Source organism: Pristis pectinata, chromosome 16 (genome assembly GCF_009764475.1).
Source record: "Pristis pectinata isolate sPriPec2 chromosome 16, sPriPec2.1.pri, whole genome shotgun sequence".
Lineage (NCBI taxonomy): Eukaryota > Metazoa > Chordata > Chondrichthyes > Rhinopristiformes > Pristidae > Pristis > Pristis pectinata.
The window spans coordinates 29,502,048-29,518,727 of NC_067420.1; the positions used below are offsets into that span (position 1 = coordinate 29,502,048).

The following is a 16,680-nucleotide window of genomic DNA, read 5'->3' on the forward strand; positions in this document are numbered from 1 at the left end:
AGAAACCCAGCTGGTTCACTTGTTGCCCTTTAGGGAAGGAAATCTGCCATCCTTACCCAGTCTGGCCATGCACGATTTCAGACATAAGATAAGATCTTTATTCGTCACATGTACATCAAAACACACAGTGAAATACATCTTTTGCGTAGTGATTTTGGGGGGCAGCCCGCAAGTGTCGCCACATTTCCGGCACCAACATAGCATGCCCATAACTTCCTAACCTGTACATCTTTGGAATGTAGGAGGAAACCAGAGGAAACCCACACAGACACGGGGAGAACGTACAAACTCCTTACAGACAGTGGCCAGATTTGAACCCGGGTCACTGATGCTGTAAAGCATTGTGCTAAGCACTATGCTACCGTGCCGTACCTACCTGTATATCAAAATGGTTGAGTCCTAATTGCACTCTTAAATGGCACAGCACATCAATCCAAATCATTTCAACAAACTAGACTGCCACTACCACAATAACCTTCTCTGATGCAGTACCTTTGTAAAATTATTGCAAAGCATATCACAGTGTCGTCAAGCAAAAAGGCTGATGCCAAGCAATGTAATGAGATATAGGGGCAGATGTGCAAAAGTGTGTTCATAAAGTTGTAGGAGCATTTTAAAGGAGGAAGGAGAGGTGGAGAGGCAAAGAGGTAAAGAAGTTTGAGAATACAAGTCTTGAACTTGGGATCTCGGCAGCCAAAGGCACACTGACTAAACTCATGGATACTCAAGATATCAGACTTGGAAGACTAGACATTTCTGATGGTTATAGGACAGGAGGAGGTTGCATGTAAGAACTTGAAAATAAATGGGTAAGAATTTTACAATAATCCTTAGCTGGGAGCCATTGTTAGTACTGAGATGATGGGTAACTGGTCCTTGATGCGAGTTAGGAAGTGGACGGCAGAGTTTTGAATGATCTCATTCACAGAGAGTGAGAAAGTTTAGCCGGAAGTGTGTTAGAATCGCTGAGTATAAAGGACACAAGGACTGCAGTGATGCATTATCATCTTCTTAAGGACAATCCATGGAGAGCCATTAAATGTTTGGTGATGCCCATTTCACATGTGCAAGTATTAGGAAAACTATTTGGTTTGCAATGAAATGAAAGAAAATAATCCATTCAGCAGTATTGTGTTTCTTCACACATGGAATTTCTGGCAAGATTCTGCTGGGTGAAAATTTTCTACTTTGATGTCAAACAGTGGGATATGCAGGAGGGGATAAGGTAGAGGTACTGTTACAGCATCAATAAATCAATAAAGGTATTCTGCTCAGTCTACCTTCTGATCTGACCTTGCAGCCATGACAGCCCTGCCCAATATAGAATAGATTGCATCACAAATGAGCAGGAAACCTTGCGAATGGAACTCCCTCCTATGCACATAGATCAGTGGTTGCTCATTCAATAGCTTCTGTGCCATACGTATGCCACTGTGGCACCGTGGGAGATTCTATTCCTCCACTGTCCAGGCAACTTGCCAAACTGGATGAATTTGGCTGCACTGTGAAAGGAGAAAATGTGTCAATCTGCTTATATTTCCCTTGAGCATTGGTGCAAGGTGTTCGAGTGTTTACTTTGGGTGTAACATTGCAATGGTTGCAAGACCAGCATAGACAAAATAAAAAGACATGTATTTTGAGTAATGAAGCTGTGTGAATGAGCTCTCAGACTGATGTTAAATGTGCAATGTTAAAAATTCACGAGAATTTCCATTTGCCACAAAAGCAAAATAATCCACAACAACAATTTCCTTGATCCTTTTGGGCATTTATGACATAATCCACTGTATGTGCTAAAGAGAACAAGCCAAGTTTTTGTTTGTTCAATAAGTTAACAATTCATATTTGCTGTATTTCTGCCTAAAAGTATCTGGCTATTTGCTACCCTCTGTTATCAGCACTGTTTTCAAACCCCACAGATTATAAAATTACATTATTTGGCATTTCGAAAATCATAAAGGCACATCATTTGGAAATTATTTAACAAGACTTAAATATCAGCAATCTATAGTTAAGGTGCAGCAAAACCCAAAAAGGTAAACACAATATGCCCAAATATCTATTTGACATCAGTATTCAGAAATCGTTTGCCAGACCCAAGGAAAATAACGGATAAACTAACAAAGGTATAAATAAATAAAAATGTGGTTCAATTTACTGCATTGAGTCTTGGTGGTGTGTGTAAAAGAATGCTCAGTGAACTGAACGAGAAGAAAAAAAACAAGAAGCTGGGATTTCTGCTGTTCTTTAGATGTAGGAGAGGATTTCTGACAGCTAAAGGAGAGTGATTGTGTGTGTCAAAAAGGATTGAGGAACAATATTAGAATCCTAGATGAATATTAGTTGCTGCAAGAGTATGAGAATATTACAAAGCATACATTATCCAACATTTAAAACAATAACATACTTTCAGCAATGGGAGGTCATACAACAGATAACAGTTTGACTTTTTGAGTGTGTGTAATATCAGCAATAAGAACAAAGTAACTGAGCTGGTATGTTTGGAAAGTGATACAGTTGTGCATGCAAGACTGTGATGCATTTATAGTTCAAAAAGGAGAAAATTGGATTGAAAATTAGTTTAGCAATGTAAAGTCAGCGAGTGGAAAGATTATGAATGGCTAAACCTAAAAATATTCATAAAGGATATTAGTTTTTCCCCATTATTCAAAATCTTCATTTCTGATCTTCAATGATTTGAATAAGGAGAGGATTAAGAGCTAAATTTCATGATATAGCTTGGAAACATACACAATATGTGAAAGGCTTAAAGTTCAGGCAGATGATCAACAAATTACATTCTCTGCAAAGGACCATTAGATATAGAATCGTCTCCTCCAGGAGGACTGGAAGGCTGAAATGACAATGGCTGAGAAACAAAGCAGCCTCAAATCCTACAATTCTGTTTGTCTGATGTCACAGAGTGATATAATACAGAATCAGGGTGATGCTGGAGGAACTCAGCAGGCTAGACAGCATCCGAGGAGAAAGGCAGGCGGTCAATGTTTCGGGTCAGGACCCTTCTTCAGGACTGAAGATTGGAAAAGGGGAAGCCCAATACCTTATCCTCAGTTGTGAAGAAGGGTCCTGACCTGAAACATTGACCGCTTGCTTTTCTCCACAGATGCCGCCTGGCCTGCTGAGTTGCTCCAGCAACATCATATTTTTCACCTTGATTCCAGCATTTGCAGTCCTTTGTTTCTCTAATACAGAATCATGCCTTTCAGCCCACCATGTCCATTCTGACTATGACATAAATATCTGTACTAATCCCATTTACCAGCACTAGATCCATTGTCTTGGCACCACTAGATACTTCTTAAATGATGTGAGGTCACCTGTCTCTACCATTCACTCAAGCAGTGTGTCCCAGATTCCTACTACCCTCTGGGAGAAAAAGTTCTTCCTTAGATCCCCTTACTGTTAACTTACAATCTAAACTTCTTACCCCGTACCCTTAAGCTATGTCATCTAGTTTTAGATTTCCTATATAAACATTTCCTATTATCTACCCTGTCAATGCCACTCATAATTTTGCATACCTCTATCAGGTTCCCACTCAACTTCCTCCACTCCAAGGAAAACAAACCCAGCCTATCCAGTCTCTCCCGTATTTTTATACCGTAACTGAAAAGCTCCATTCCAGGTCTCCTCTGCACTTTCTCCCATGTAATCAGACCCTTCTGACAAAGTGGTGACCAGAATTGCACATGATACTTCTGCTGTGGTATAACCAATGTTTTATAAAATTGTGCCATAACCTCACTGCACTTATATTCTGCCCTGACTAATAAAGGCTGTGGTATCCTGTATGCCTTCTTCACCACCTCATCCCTGTGTTGCCCTTTGGTGATCTTTGGCTTTGTACACCGAGATCCTTCTGCTCCTCAATATTCCCTAAGCCCTAACGTTCATCGTACATGTCCTCCCAAAATATATCACCACACACTTAGCATGATTAAATTCTACCTTCCATCACTCTCCCCATCTTACAAACTGATCAATGGCATCCCATCACCCATGGCAATTCTCATCACTGTCAACATCACCAGCAACTTTCATGCTGTTTGCAAACTTACTAATCATACGTCCCGCAGTCATATCCAGATCAATAATGTACACAACAAACAGTAAGGGTCCCAGTACCGATCACGACGGTACACCACTGGTCACAGGCTTCCAATAACAAAAACAACTGTCAACTATTACTCTCTGCCAACTTTGGATCCAATTTGCCAACTAGCCTTGGACCCTATTGGCTACAACCTTTTAGATCAATCTTGTCAAAGGACTTACTGAAGTCTATGTAAACTACATCAACTCAGTGAGCATCATGTGTGCCAGTACCTGAAATGGCCAAAGAACAGCTCCTTTTTGAAGAAGGGGTAAATTCACGTTCACAGCCAGTCTAAGGACATGTGTGCAAAATTCACAGTGTGCTGCTTTACAATAACTTAGCCTGCAGCTTCAGTCAGGGTGCGGGAGAGGGAGAGATAACAGGAGTCCATATGTATAACCCATGCCTTGATATACTGCAATTCTGGCTGAAATTATCTTGACAGACCTCTTGAAGCTATTGACCTCCCCCCACCCAATCTGTCTTCAGCTTCTCAAGGCTGTGCAAGCAACACTTACATTGACAAGCACTTCCCACAAAGCAGCTGTCATATTAAATGTTTTGAGAGTAACTTTCAGGAGAAGGAAGTGGATTTGCTGTTTCCTGCAGACACATTTTTTTGTTCAGGAATATGTATGTGCTCTTAATTACTGAACAGATATTTAAAAGTTGCACTTGACTGCAGTTTCCAATACCCAACAAATTGTACTCTCACAGGCAGACCCAGTCTAGACAAGGAGCGTGCGGTGAATGAAAAAAGGGCTGGCTCCAGGATGTTTGTGAAGATAATTCAACATGGCTTTGCTCATAGGTCCCCTTGACTTTGTGTTGGCACAGTAAAGCTCACTAAACTAAATCTGCAGAAATAAATCCTAGAAATGTTGGACAGCCATAATAAGTACCATGAAAGAACATACTTACATCTTAATTGTGATAACTACCAGTCTAAACTGTATTTTTATACCATACACTGGACTCACAATATCAATGGTGTATTTTTCACGTGAGTAACTGAGTGTGATGAAGAGAATCAAAACAACCTAAATAATCTTTGATTTAAGACTAGTATTTTAAAATAACACTACTTCTTTAAGTTCTTAATTGTCAAAACAAATCAGATCCTAATGTATAAATAATGTTCCACAGTTTTTCCATATGCTTTGAGGGATAAAATCTAACCACACAAAGAATAACAAACTTCATGATTATGTAACATAACCAAGTGAACATTAGTGCATGGCATGAGGGACTTGGAACGTGGGAAGTGATAATACTATTACATAAGTGCACGTGGCTCACTTGGAGTCTTGTGAGAAGAGTGGTCTTAATACAGCTCTAAGACTGTAGAGGAGCAATTAGAAGGCTAAGTCAAAAGCCCTTGTACAAAGCACACAACAGAGTACTTTTTTTTTACACAAAATAGATAAATAAACTTGAAATGCCCACCATTTAAAGGAGTTTTGCATTTAGCAGTTCAAACTTTGAAACCAACTCGGTTAGGAAACTGAATCAAAGCACTAATCATGACATATTTCAAATACCTCAGTAAGCATTACATAATGCACATTGTGCATCTTAGACATTTTCTAAACAAATATCTAGAGACCAAAGAACAATCTGCTGGGGGAACATAGCAGGTCGAGCAGCACCTGTGAGGGGACAGGAATTATCAACATTTTGCATCAAGACCCTACATCCTAGATAGACTTTTGCTCCAGATTCCAGCATCTGCAGTCTCTTGGGTCTCCAAATATCTAGAAACCATCTTGACTGCAAATTTGTGACTAAATAACAATGGGGCAGGGGCCATAACTGGAAAACTTTTGATTACATGGACTGAATCTTACCCATGGCCTCACTTGTGTTTATCCCATCTTTCAGAAGGTGACAGGCCAATTACATACCAATAAAATATTTGGATGAAGGGCAAGACCCCAAATAATCCACCATTGTTACCCTCCTATATTTCTTATCAATTTACAAACAGGTGCTGTTTAATTAGGGTATTTAACTACTTCAGTAATACATCTGAAATCAATCAAATGTAAGGTGTAGCCTGATTAGGTGAGATAGAAAACAGGCTTTTCACCCAAGAGAAACATTACTAGAAGTAGATATCAGGTGAATTTGATGTGATGAAACAATGCATTTCAAGCATTCTTCTATAACTGCACTGGGCATTGTACTCCAAGGTCATTGCACCAGTCTTGTCAAACCAGACACACCTCTAGCTCTGTCTGTAATGCATGCAATGTGGCTGCGTTTGCTGGTTTTGCCACTGCTGCTGTCACATTGGGGAAGGCAATTTGGCTGCTTGTGATAAATACAAATGTCCCGTAAATCTTCCACTCAGTGACTTCCAAACACACAATAAGGTTATTTTCTGGTGCCTTAGGCCATTGGTGCAGAAATGGAACAGGTGAAGGGGGACTGGAAAAATTAGGTCAGATCTAAAAAAGCAATTGATGACCATAAGTACAACTTTCAGACAAAGATTTGAGACTAGGTGAAAGTGGCCTTGATCAAAACAGCATCACCTAATGTAATATCTTTATACATGAAAGTAAATTTGAGTGCAATTTTCCACCTGCTCAGATGATGACTCAGTTTCTTGATTCATTTGTGCACTTGGACTAGGAAAACTATATGCGTGGTGAGATTTTTGAGAATGACTAAGATTTCTATGGTGTACAATTTTTCATACAGAATTCAGTTACTCATTTTTGTTGGCATTGGGAAAAAAAACTTTTGTTAAATGACTTCTTTTAAGAATCCACAATAGAAACCATAGAAACCATAGAAAAACTACAGCACAGAAAATAGGCCATTCGGCCCTTCTAGTTTGTGCCGAAACATTATTCAGCTAGTCCCATTTACCTGCCCCCAGCCCATACCCCTCCAGACCTCTCTCGTCCATGTATCTATCCAATTTACTCTTAAAAGTTAAGAGTGAGCCCGCATTTACCACATCAGATGGCAGCTCATTCCACACTCCTACCACTCTTTGAGTGAAGAAGTTCCCTCTAATGTTCCCCCTAAACCTTTCCCCTTTCACCCTAAAGCCATGTCCTCTCGTACATTTTTTTTTCACCTCAGCCCCAGGTCCCCCCTCCTCAGCCCCAGACCCTTCCTCGCCCTCAGCCCCGGGTCCCTCCTTCTCGGCCTTATGAGAGACATGAAGTCAGCCACACATAATGGAGATAATGGACAGGAATGGAAAGTGTGTCCAGATATAGCAGTACACAATTAATATGTGTCTTTTTAACTAGCTGCAGGACATTCATAAAATGTATGTTCCTTCCTTGTTATTATGATTCGAGTGACCAGGCAGCAGTAACAATATTACTTTTTGTATTTGGCCAGACCTTGTCTGCTGAGAAACAAAAGGCGGATGAAGTGCAGCTCAGATACAGGCTTAATGCGCTGTAGAGGAGGTTTAAATTGGGGGGTTTCATGCGATAGGATAATAGCCACAAGCGGTCTGCAGCCAGGCCAGAAGGTAACATAGCCCATGTGTCAGTTTCTGGAGGCACACAGATTCTGCTTCAGATGAGGCTTCAGCGGGAAGCTTTAGATGAAGACAGATGGGAATGTACAAGATGCCTGAAGGAATGGCAGGTAGTGTGAAATGTCAAGCAACATTAGGAATTTTAGCTCCTCTGCCATGCATGGTTCTGTGTGGAGACAGGAAGCTGCCTTTTCCAGCAAAGAAATGGTAGTCAACCAAGTTTAATGCTTTGGTATTTGTATTGGTATTGGTATATTATTGTCACATGTACCGAGATACAGTGAAAAGCTTTTGTTTGTCTGCCATCCAGACAGATATTTCCATAGCTAAGTATATTCAGGTAGTAAAAAGGAAAACAAAATGCAAATGGAGACACAAAAAAGACTACAGATGCTGGAAATCTGGAGCAACATACAAAAATGCCGGAGGAACTCGGCAGGCCAGGCAGCATCTATGGAGGGAAATGAACTCTCCATTCAGAATGCAGAATATGGTGCTGCAGTTATAGAGAAAGTGCAGTGCAGGCAAACAAATAAAGTGCAAGGGCCACAATAAGGCAGATTGGGAGATCAAGAGTCCATCTTTTAGTATATGAGAGTTCCTTGCAAACATGGCATCTGCAGACAATGTGAATGTAGGATCTCTGCTCCAGGGATATTCATTGAGAACATACAGTCTGATCCAAAGCCCTTCTCCCTGCTCAACACCACCCCCCCCCCCCCCCCGGCAGCCTGGCTCTCTCCTCTTCTTCCTCCGTTATGCTGGAGATAAAATCATGAAGAGATCCATTTCTCTAGCAGAAGCAATCATGCCTTCTCCAAAGATAGCAATCACCATCATTCTCTCCAACCACTTTCCTCCAAGATGGTGACTTGGAGTTCCAGAGAAGACAACCCTCCTTTTCCCCAGTTCATGCATTAGCTCGACCAGATGGTGAACAATCAAATAAGGGATTAGTTGCTGTCTATTTCATGACTCCTTTTCTTGTAGGCAGATGTTTTCCATTAACTGGAAAGGGAAACATCTATATTTGAAATAATTATAAAACATTAAATGTCAAAGGAAATGTAATGTCTTTGTCCAGTAGTGCTGGATGTCACTTTTAAATAGTCACATCCTTTTATCTTTGTTCTGTCAACCTTGCAGTGAGCTTATAGGGAAGAATCAGCTCAGGCACAGGGGCAAACTCTCTCCCACTAGCATCTGCAACTCAACTTTGCCATCAATGCTAGTCAAAACCACAACCACAGGAGTGCAGATCACCATAAAATATGCTGCATTGGTTGCATATATCTGGCTTGTGACTTAATGGATTGAATACTTATTCTGTAACAATTACACTGATGTAAAATGATGTCCCCAAACAGCAGTACAGATGTTGAATTAAAATCTGATCTGTCATCGAGAAAAGAACGACAGAGATCACAGTTGACAATGTACTGGGCATAGTGAAGAAAGCCCGTAAACTGACTTTGTCAATACATAAGAACAAACAGTTAACACGTTCCTGTGATAATTTTCTGTGTGCTATTTTACTAGAAGCTTTACATGATTCATTTAAAATGAATTCACACATCTGCTAAAATATTGGGAAGAGTGTCATACAAATGTATTAACAATTTGACCACTTGTCACAACATAAATAAATTCTGGCCTTGTCAGCATTGATAATTCTTATTTACATAATTTGTAAACACTCTCTCGCTCACTCGCTCTCTCTCTCTCTCTCTCTCTGTTCTTGTGGAGATTAAACATACCTGGAAGGTCAACTTTCAAGGTTCAGTCTTTGAATGTTTCATCATGTTTGTTGCTGCCGGGACGTCTTACAGAGATAAAGCTACAAACCAAGCCTCACAACAGCTTCACCCAATCACTAGGAAGGAGGAAGAAGGAAAAATAGAAATTCAAGGGCAAAGTTTCTTGAGTAAGTTGAGCAGAATCTGGTGCTGTGCAGCTATTTTGGAGATTGAACTTCAGAACATGCTTGTACAGTTTTACAAAGACAGATTTCACAGACATTCTCCTTTTAGGCTTCTAAAAGCAACAAAATGATGAAAATGATGAAACTTGAGGTACTATTCCATCAAGAATGATGTGCACCATACACGACCTGATCTATGTCAGATCCATGTTAGCTCAGTTCAGTCTTTGTTATTGATCAACAGCCAAGCTGCTAAAGTTGGGAAGCAAACCTGTACTAAACAGTTCCCACATAGCTTTATCTTCCCTGGCCAACCTGCATCGATTTACATTTGCTGCCCTTTTGCAGACAGACAGCATTGACAAAGACCACAATGGAAATGCACTAACTGCTGTAATCTGTAGTCCCACAGCTTGATCATACTTGGGGCCCGATCAGGTTGCTCCATATTGTGCATCTTACAAAAAGTTGGAGGAACTCAGCAAGGCAGGCAGCATCTGTGGAGCAAAATGGACAGTCGACGGTTCAGGTCGAGACCCTTCACGTTGCTCCATATTGTGCTTTTGTCTGCCATCCAGACATGTCTCTCCATAGGTAAGTATATTCAGGTAGTAAAAAGGAAAACAAAATGCAAATGGAGACCCAAGAAAGACTGCAGATGCTGGAAATCCAGAGCAACATGCAACATGCAAAAAATGGGGAGGAAGAATGACAACCTATTGTGCTTTTAATCCCTGTCCACTTAATTTCCACACTCCTTTCCATTTAACCCCCTCCCCACCCTGTGGTTCCCCTGGAGAATTCACTTCAACAGCAATACCCTGCTTCCAACCATATATCACTCAAATGAAATGGGAATTGCAAACCCAATAAGCAGGTAGCATTTGTGAACACACAATTCACCTTCCATCTTAAAGTGGAACTTTAAGTGAGGATCTTAATTCTTAAGGTTCTTAAAGTGAGGAATCTAAATTTCCAATTTAGAATTTTTTTGGTGGCATCCAATTTAGTATTAAGGCAAAACATTGCAACAGCTTAGCACACCAAAGGTGGGTAAAATTAGGTTTCTCATCTCTCATATTCACTTTTACCATATGCCTTGTAAAACAATACTGCGACACTACACTAACCTTGAAAATCCTTGCTTTGGAAATCTCATGAAGTGCAACAAATCTTGTTAGTCAGGGTCACCTCACAGGTATAAGAGCATTAGCTCTGACACCTCAATCAGCACGCTTAACAGCATTCTTCAATGGAGACGGTCTTGTTTTGTATGTTGGCTCTTCTCCATGACACTTCCAAAGCAATAACCTAGGAAACTGCTGCTCTGCCTCAGCATACTGTTTAAGCATATTTTCAATGATCAGGACAAATAGTGGCTGCCTTGTCTGAGTGTGGTATCACCCTCACCTCTGTGTCAGAAGGCAGAGGGTTGAAGTTCTATTCCAGAGACTTGACTGCATAATCTCATTGAGCACAAATAATGATGAGTTGGAGTATAGGGAGGAGGATAGAGTGCCTAGTGGCATGGCGTCATGACAACAACCTTGCCCTTAATGTCAGCAAAACAAAGGAGCTGGTCATTGACTTTAGGAAGGGGGGGGGGCCGTGCATCGTGCTCCTGTTTGCGTCAATGGCACTGAGGTCAAGAGGGTTGAGATCTTCAAGTTCACCAATGTGAACATCACCAATAGCCAGTCCTGGTCCAACCACATAGATGCCACGGCCAAGAAAGCTCACCAGTACCACTTCCTCAGGAGGCTAAAGAAATTTTGCATGTCCCCTTTGACCCTGACCAATTTTCATAGATGCATCATAGGAAGTATCTTATCCAGCTTGGTATGGCAACTGCTCTGTCCAAGGCTGCAAGAAACTGCAAAGAATTGCGGACACAGCTCAGCACATCATGGAAACTAGCCTCCCTCCACAGTCCTCGCTGCGTTGGTAAAGCAGCCAACGTAATCAAAGACCCCACCCACCCTGGACATTTTCTCTTTTCCGCTCTCCCATCAGGCAGAAGATACAAAAGCCTAAAAGCATGTACCACTCAAGGACAGCTTCTATCCCACTGTTATAAGATAGTTGAATGATCCCGTAGTATGCTAAGATGGACTCTTGCCCTCACAATTTACTTTGTTATGGCCTTGCACCTTATTGGTTGCCTGCACTGCACTTTTTCTGTAACTACAACACTTTATTCTGCATTCTGTTATTGTTTTCCCTTGTACTACCTCAATGCACTGATGTGATGAAATGATCTGTATGGATGGCATAGCATGTAGTTTTTCACTGTACCTGTGACAATAATAAACCAATTTACTAATTTACCAGTCAGGGTAGCCCCGCATGAACATTGCTTTAGGAAAGTTTCTGTCTTTTGTATAAGACATTAAACTTAAGCCTCGTCTGATCTCTCACATAGAAGATGCTTTGGCAGTTGTTGAAGAAGAGCCATGGAGTTATGTTGCAAGATGGGAGGGGTGGGAAGAGAATATTGGTATTGGTATTGGTTTATTATTATCACTTGTACCGAGGTACAGTGAAAAGCTAGTCTTACAAACCGATCGTACAGGTCAATTCATTACACGGTGCAGTTACATTGAGTTAGTACAAAGTGCATTGATGTAGTACAGGTAAAAACAGTAACAGTACAGAGTAAAGTGTCACAGCTACAGAGAAAGTGCAGTGCAATAAGGTGCAAGGTCACAACAAGTGACGTGAGGTCATAGTCCATCTCATTGTATAAAGGAACAGTTCAATAGTCTTATCACAGTGGGGTAGAAGCTGTCTTTAAGTCTGGTGGTACTTGCCTTCAGACACCTATATCTTCTACCCGATGGAAGAGGAGAGAAGAGAGAATGTCCCGGGTGGGTGGGGTCTTTGATTATACTGGCTGCTACACCAAGACAACGAGAAGTAAAAACAGAGTCCAAGGAGGGGAGGCTGGTGTCCGTGATGCGCTGGGCTGTGTCCACAACTCTCTGCAGCTTCTTGTGGTCCTGGGCAGAGCAGTTGCCACACCAAGCCGTGATACATCCAGATAGGATGCTTTCTATGGTGCATCGGTAAAAGTTGGTGACAGTCAAAGAGGTCACTGGTGCAAGAGGTAGAACAAGCCCTGCCGGTAAGATTGCCAGAACAAGCCACAGAATGGCTGAGACAGTAGTTTAAGTCATGCCCTTTGGTTTCATTGGCTATTAAATCTGTCAAAACTGTTGATATATTTGAATATTTCGGACATTCAGAAACACTCCAAAGATACTAAAAAAACTTCTTAAAAACAGATAATTAAACTTGCAAGAAAATGTGAGAAAGCTAAAACAAAGATAGTTGAAGATAATTCAAGCAACATCACTAAAAACAAATTACCTCACCATTACCATCTTACTGTTTGTTGGAGGTGTACTGTGGGAATTGGCTACTGAGTTTGAGAACACAAGGACATTGGAAACCAAGACAGGGGTATGCTTTGCGGTTCACTGTTTATTGTACTTTTAAGTAAATCACAGCTGATCCAATCTCCCATATGCACTTTTCTGCTTGATTCTGATATACTCTGATTGCCTTAGTGTCCAAACATGTATTAATCCCAGCCTTAAAATACTCAATTACTGGACTACCACGTTATACATTACAACAATGGCTACACTTCTAAGTGTAGTTGATTGGTTGTAAGGTATCTTGAGGCATTCTGAGACCATGAGAGGTGCTGTATAAATATAAAGCTGCTGGGAATTGATAATCTAACAGCATATCGCCTGCTTTGTATCAGGTGAATTACATTGCAAGGTCAGCTTTCTGAAGCAGACTTATCCAGCACTTAGAGAACTGCAGTCCCAGCACAACCACACCAAAAAATTGGTCTCTGAATTGAATCTTGAAAAGTATAGATTTAAACAAAAAGAATATCATTCTAATGTGTGAAAACAGAGATAGACAAGTTACAAATCCTTCTCAAATTAAATTTTCCTATTAAGTCACTTTGAATTAAGCGGTTAATGCATCAGTTTCCCACTGTGAGCTTTAAGTTATTCCTAACCAAGCAAAATAAATCAACAATCTTTCTCTTGACACAATTCATTCAATCTAGCAGCATTTCTGTCCCTTGCTAATTCTCCTTTTTCCTGCTTCAATTACACCTTTTAACCTTACAAGCACATGCCATAAAAATCCTTTCCTAAAAGCCATCGATCAACTGGATCATTTTGCTGAATACATTGTTTTGTGTTTGCCATTAGACAAAAAACATGAACAAATCACAGGTATTCTTAAGCCAGGCAGGGTTGGGTTTTAAAAACCACCTCTGAACACAAAACCACCTTGTGAAGTTCATCAGGGAACATAAAGCAACTTGCCTTAAACCAATTCTACTGATAAGCCGTGATCAGCAATTATTCTAGTCACAGGAGGATAAAGGCAAACTTGCACTCTGCTGGAATCAGTATTCTCTTCACACAGTTTTGCTCAACATATTGTTCATCCCCTTGACAAGGTTTCACAATAGAAATCTTTTAAAAAGCCCTGTACATCAAAACTGCTAAATATTTCTGTCTCACAAACTAAAAATTCAATGAAGGGAAAACTTTATCAGATTCCAAGTTGGGAAAAAAGTGAAAGGGAAATTATTTTGTGGTGTTAATATTGAAGTAATTATGCAAAATTGAAGTGCAAACTGTGTTAATGAATTTCATTGTTGAAGTTGTTTAATTGCAGCAACTAGCATGAGTGCACCTTAACTTTAGATTTCAGACAATCTTATCCTCTCAGTATAATCTGTCTTTGTTCTCGAGTGCCAAGGCTGGAATGTAAATGGTGTATGCTACCCTTGTGGGCAACCTCACGTTGCTCCACCTGGAATTACTATGCTCAAAAATTAAGGAAATCACATTTACTTCATTAGCACATCAATATGTATTAAATAACAAGTGATTTTCATTTTTAGTTATTTAAAAGGTGCATTTCAATTAATTTTTGAAAACTTTAGTTTTAAGTGATCTTTAGGATAGGATCATGCTTGGGATCCTGTGTTTTCCTCCAATCGCTTTCTTCAGTTTTGACTTATCAGAAAACTACAGAAGGCAAAACATAAGATCGCAAGCAAAAGAACATAAGAAAAAGAGCACGAGTGGATCATGCAGCCCTCAAGTCTGCTCCACCATTCAGTAAGATCAAAACTCTTGCCCCCAAAAGGTCTTGCCCTCAACTCTACTTCCTGCCTGTTCCCCATAACCTTTGCCTCCTGTATAGACATAAATCTGTCCAATTTGGCATTAAAGATCTTGAAGGACTCCATCTTCACAGCTCTCTGGAGCAGAGAATTTCAGTTTCAAAACCTTCCAATTAAATAAATTCTTCCCCATTTTTATCTTAAATAGGCAAACCTCTATTCTGAAGTTATGTTCTAGATCCCTTCATTAGGGAAATATCTTTACAAGTTCACACTATCAAGCTCCATCACAATCATATTTGATTATTTATTTTTCTTCTAAACTCCAGTGAGCATTAGGCCAATTTGCTCAGCCTTTCCTCATAAGACAAACCCTCCATCCGAGTGAATTTCATAACGGTATAGAAAAACCTCATTTCCTTATAGATTTCTGATCATCATGAAAAATGACAACATCAATAAAGTTGCTCCTGGACTTTGCTGCGGCGATGGACTTTAAGCAGAGATTACTTTGTAACAATGGCACTCTTTGAGGGAATAGCTCAAGGAATGGATTGAAGTTATACAACCACTGAAACCAATTCTCATCAGCTTCAGGCTGCAAAGAAAAACTCTATGTGAGCTTATTGAATAAATGTGTGCATTTTGGTGTCAGCATAAACTTGCTTCTACACAACACACACAGAACCCAATCACAAAGAATTACTTAATTGAAAGTCTAATTAACCAATGAAAGAATTGCTTTTGCTAAATGTGTTCTGACAGGAGAGGTTTGATCTTTGACTAAGTAAAATAAAGTCACAAATGGTTTGGAGCCCCAAACACAAAGACCAGATTAAAGCACAGCATCTGAACAGCAGTGAATGTCTCTTCTATTCTTCTTCAGCAGTCCTCTGGGTCTGAGAACGATTTGTTGCCATTCCATTTCTGTGGGTTCTGAGATGAAGATGTCGAGGTGGGACCCACAGACTCTGCCACAGGTGGGGCAGGAGGAGGTTGCAGGGGCTGGTGGGTGGGCACTTTGGGGGATGGTGCACTCCTTCCACCATTTCCACTCAGCTTCCACTTGCTCCCGACATATGAACACGAGGTTCTCAATGTCATCCCGAATGGTCCTTTTCCACTTGAGCTGCAGTGGGCCAGAGATTGCCAGGAATCAGTGGCAATGTTGACCACTTTATTAGGAGACTTTGAAAACGTCCTTGAATCTTTTCCCATGTCTATCTGGTAATAACTTATCATGACAGAGCTTGGAATATACTGTCTGTTTCAGAGGTCTGGTGTTAGCCTGCCCTAAGGAGCTTATTGAACAAGTAAGTAGGGCCTCAATGCTGGGACATTAGACCTGGGAAGGAACTCTAACATTAATTCACTTAACCTGCCCGTGGGTTTTGTGGAAATAGAGCTGGTGGTATCTCTCTGGTACTTTGAGATGCCCGTTGTCAATCAGTCCAGTCTCAGAAACATACAGGAGCGAAGGTATCATTGCTGCCCAGTAGACAGTAAGTTTTGTGCCAGGTATGAGGTTTTGATCCTCAACCTCAAACAGCTAAACGCTGACACAGCAGCATGAAGTTGATAGTCAATGCCATTATCAATGTCAGTTTTCGCTGAGAGGTAGCTCCCACAATGTAGGAACTGGTCCACATTTTCCAGGGAGATCAATGGTAATGAAGAAAGCTATCCTGATCATGTTCAACATGGCAAATGGCCATATTCTACTGGTTTTGGACCTAGTGGCAATACTGTGAGGGCAATATGAGAAAAGTTGTTAAGAGGGATTACCCATGAGTTTACATAGTAAGTTTCTGACTTCTTTCTTTTACAAGACCCTTGAGTCTTGATTGTAATCCCAGTTTCAATCAGGAAGATAGCATTTGGCATTGGAAGTTCACTATTCCAGAAATCCTGATTTAAATCTCATTGGCCATCCAACATTGCAGCTATTCTTGTTCCTTCTGGCAAGG

General features: G+C 40.6%; 1 protein-coding gene across 6 annotated transcripts in view; it reads right to left on the reverse strand.

Moving 5' to 3' along the window:
- The window catches only part of LOC127578729 (receptor-type tyrosine-protein phosphatase T), a 935,885-nt gene that overhangs the window by 696,577 nt on the left and 222,628 nt on the right, over positions 1–16,680 (reverse strand). Inside the window, exon 1 of one of the 6 annotated variants that reach the window (XM_052031107.1) lies at positions 5,965–6,066. The exons of the other annotated variants lie outside the window; for them this stretch is intronic. Within the exon in view, the coding sequence (XP_051887067.1) occupies positions 5,965–5,968 (4 nt within the window). The 5' untranslated portion in view covers positions 5,969–6,066. Of the gene's footprint in view, positions 1–5,964; positions 6,067–16,680 lie in introns of those variants that run through there. 6 annotated transcript variants of the gene reach the window in all.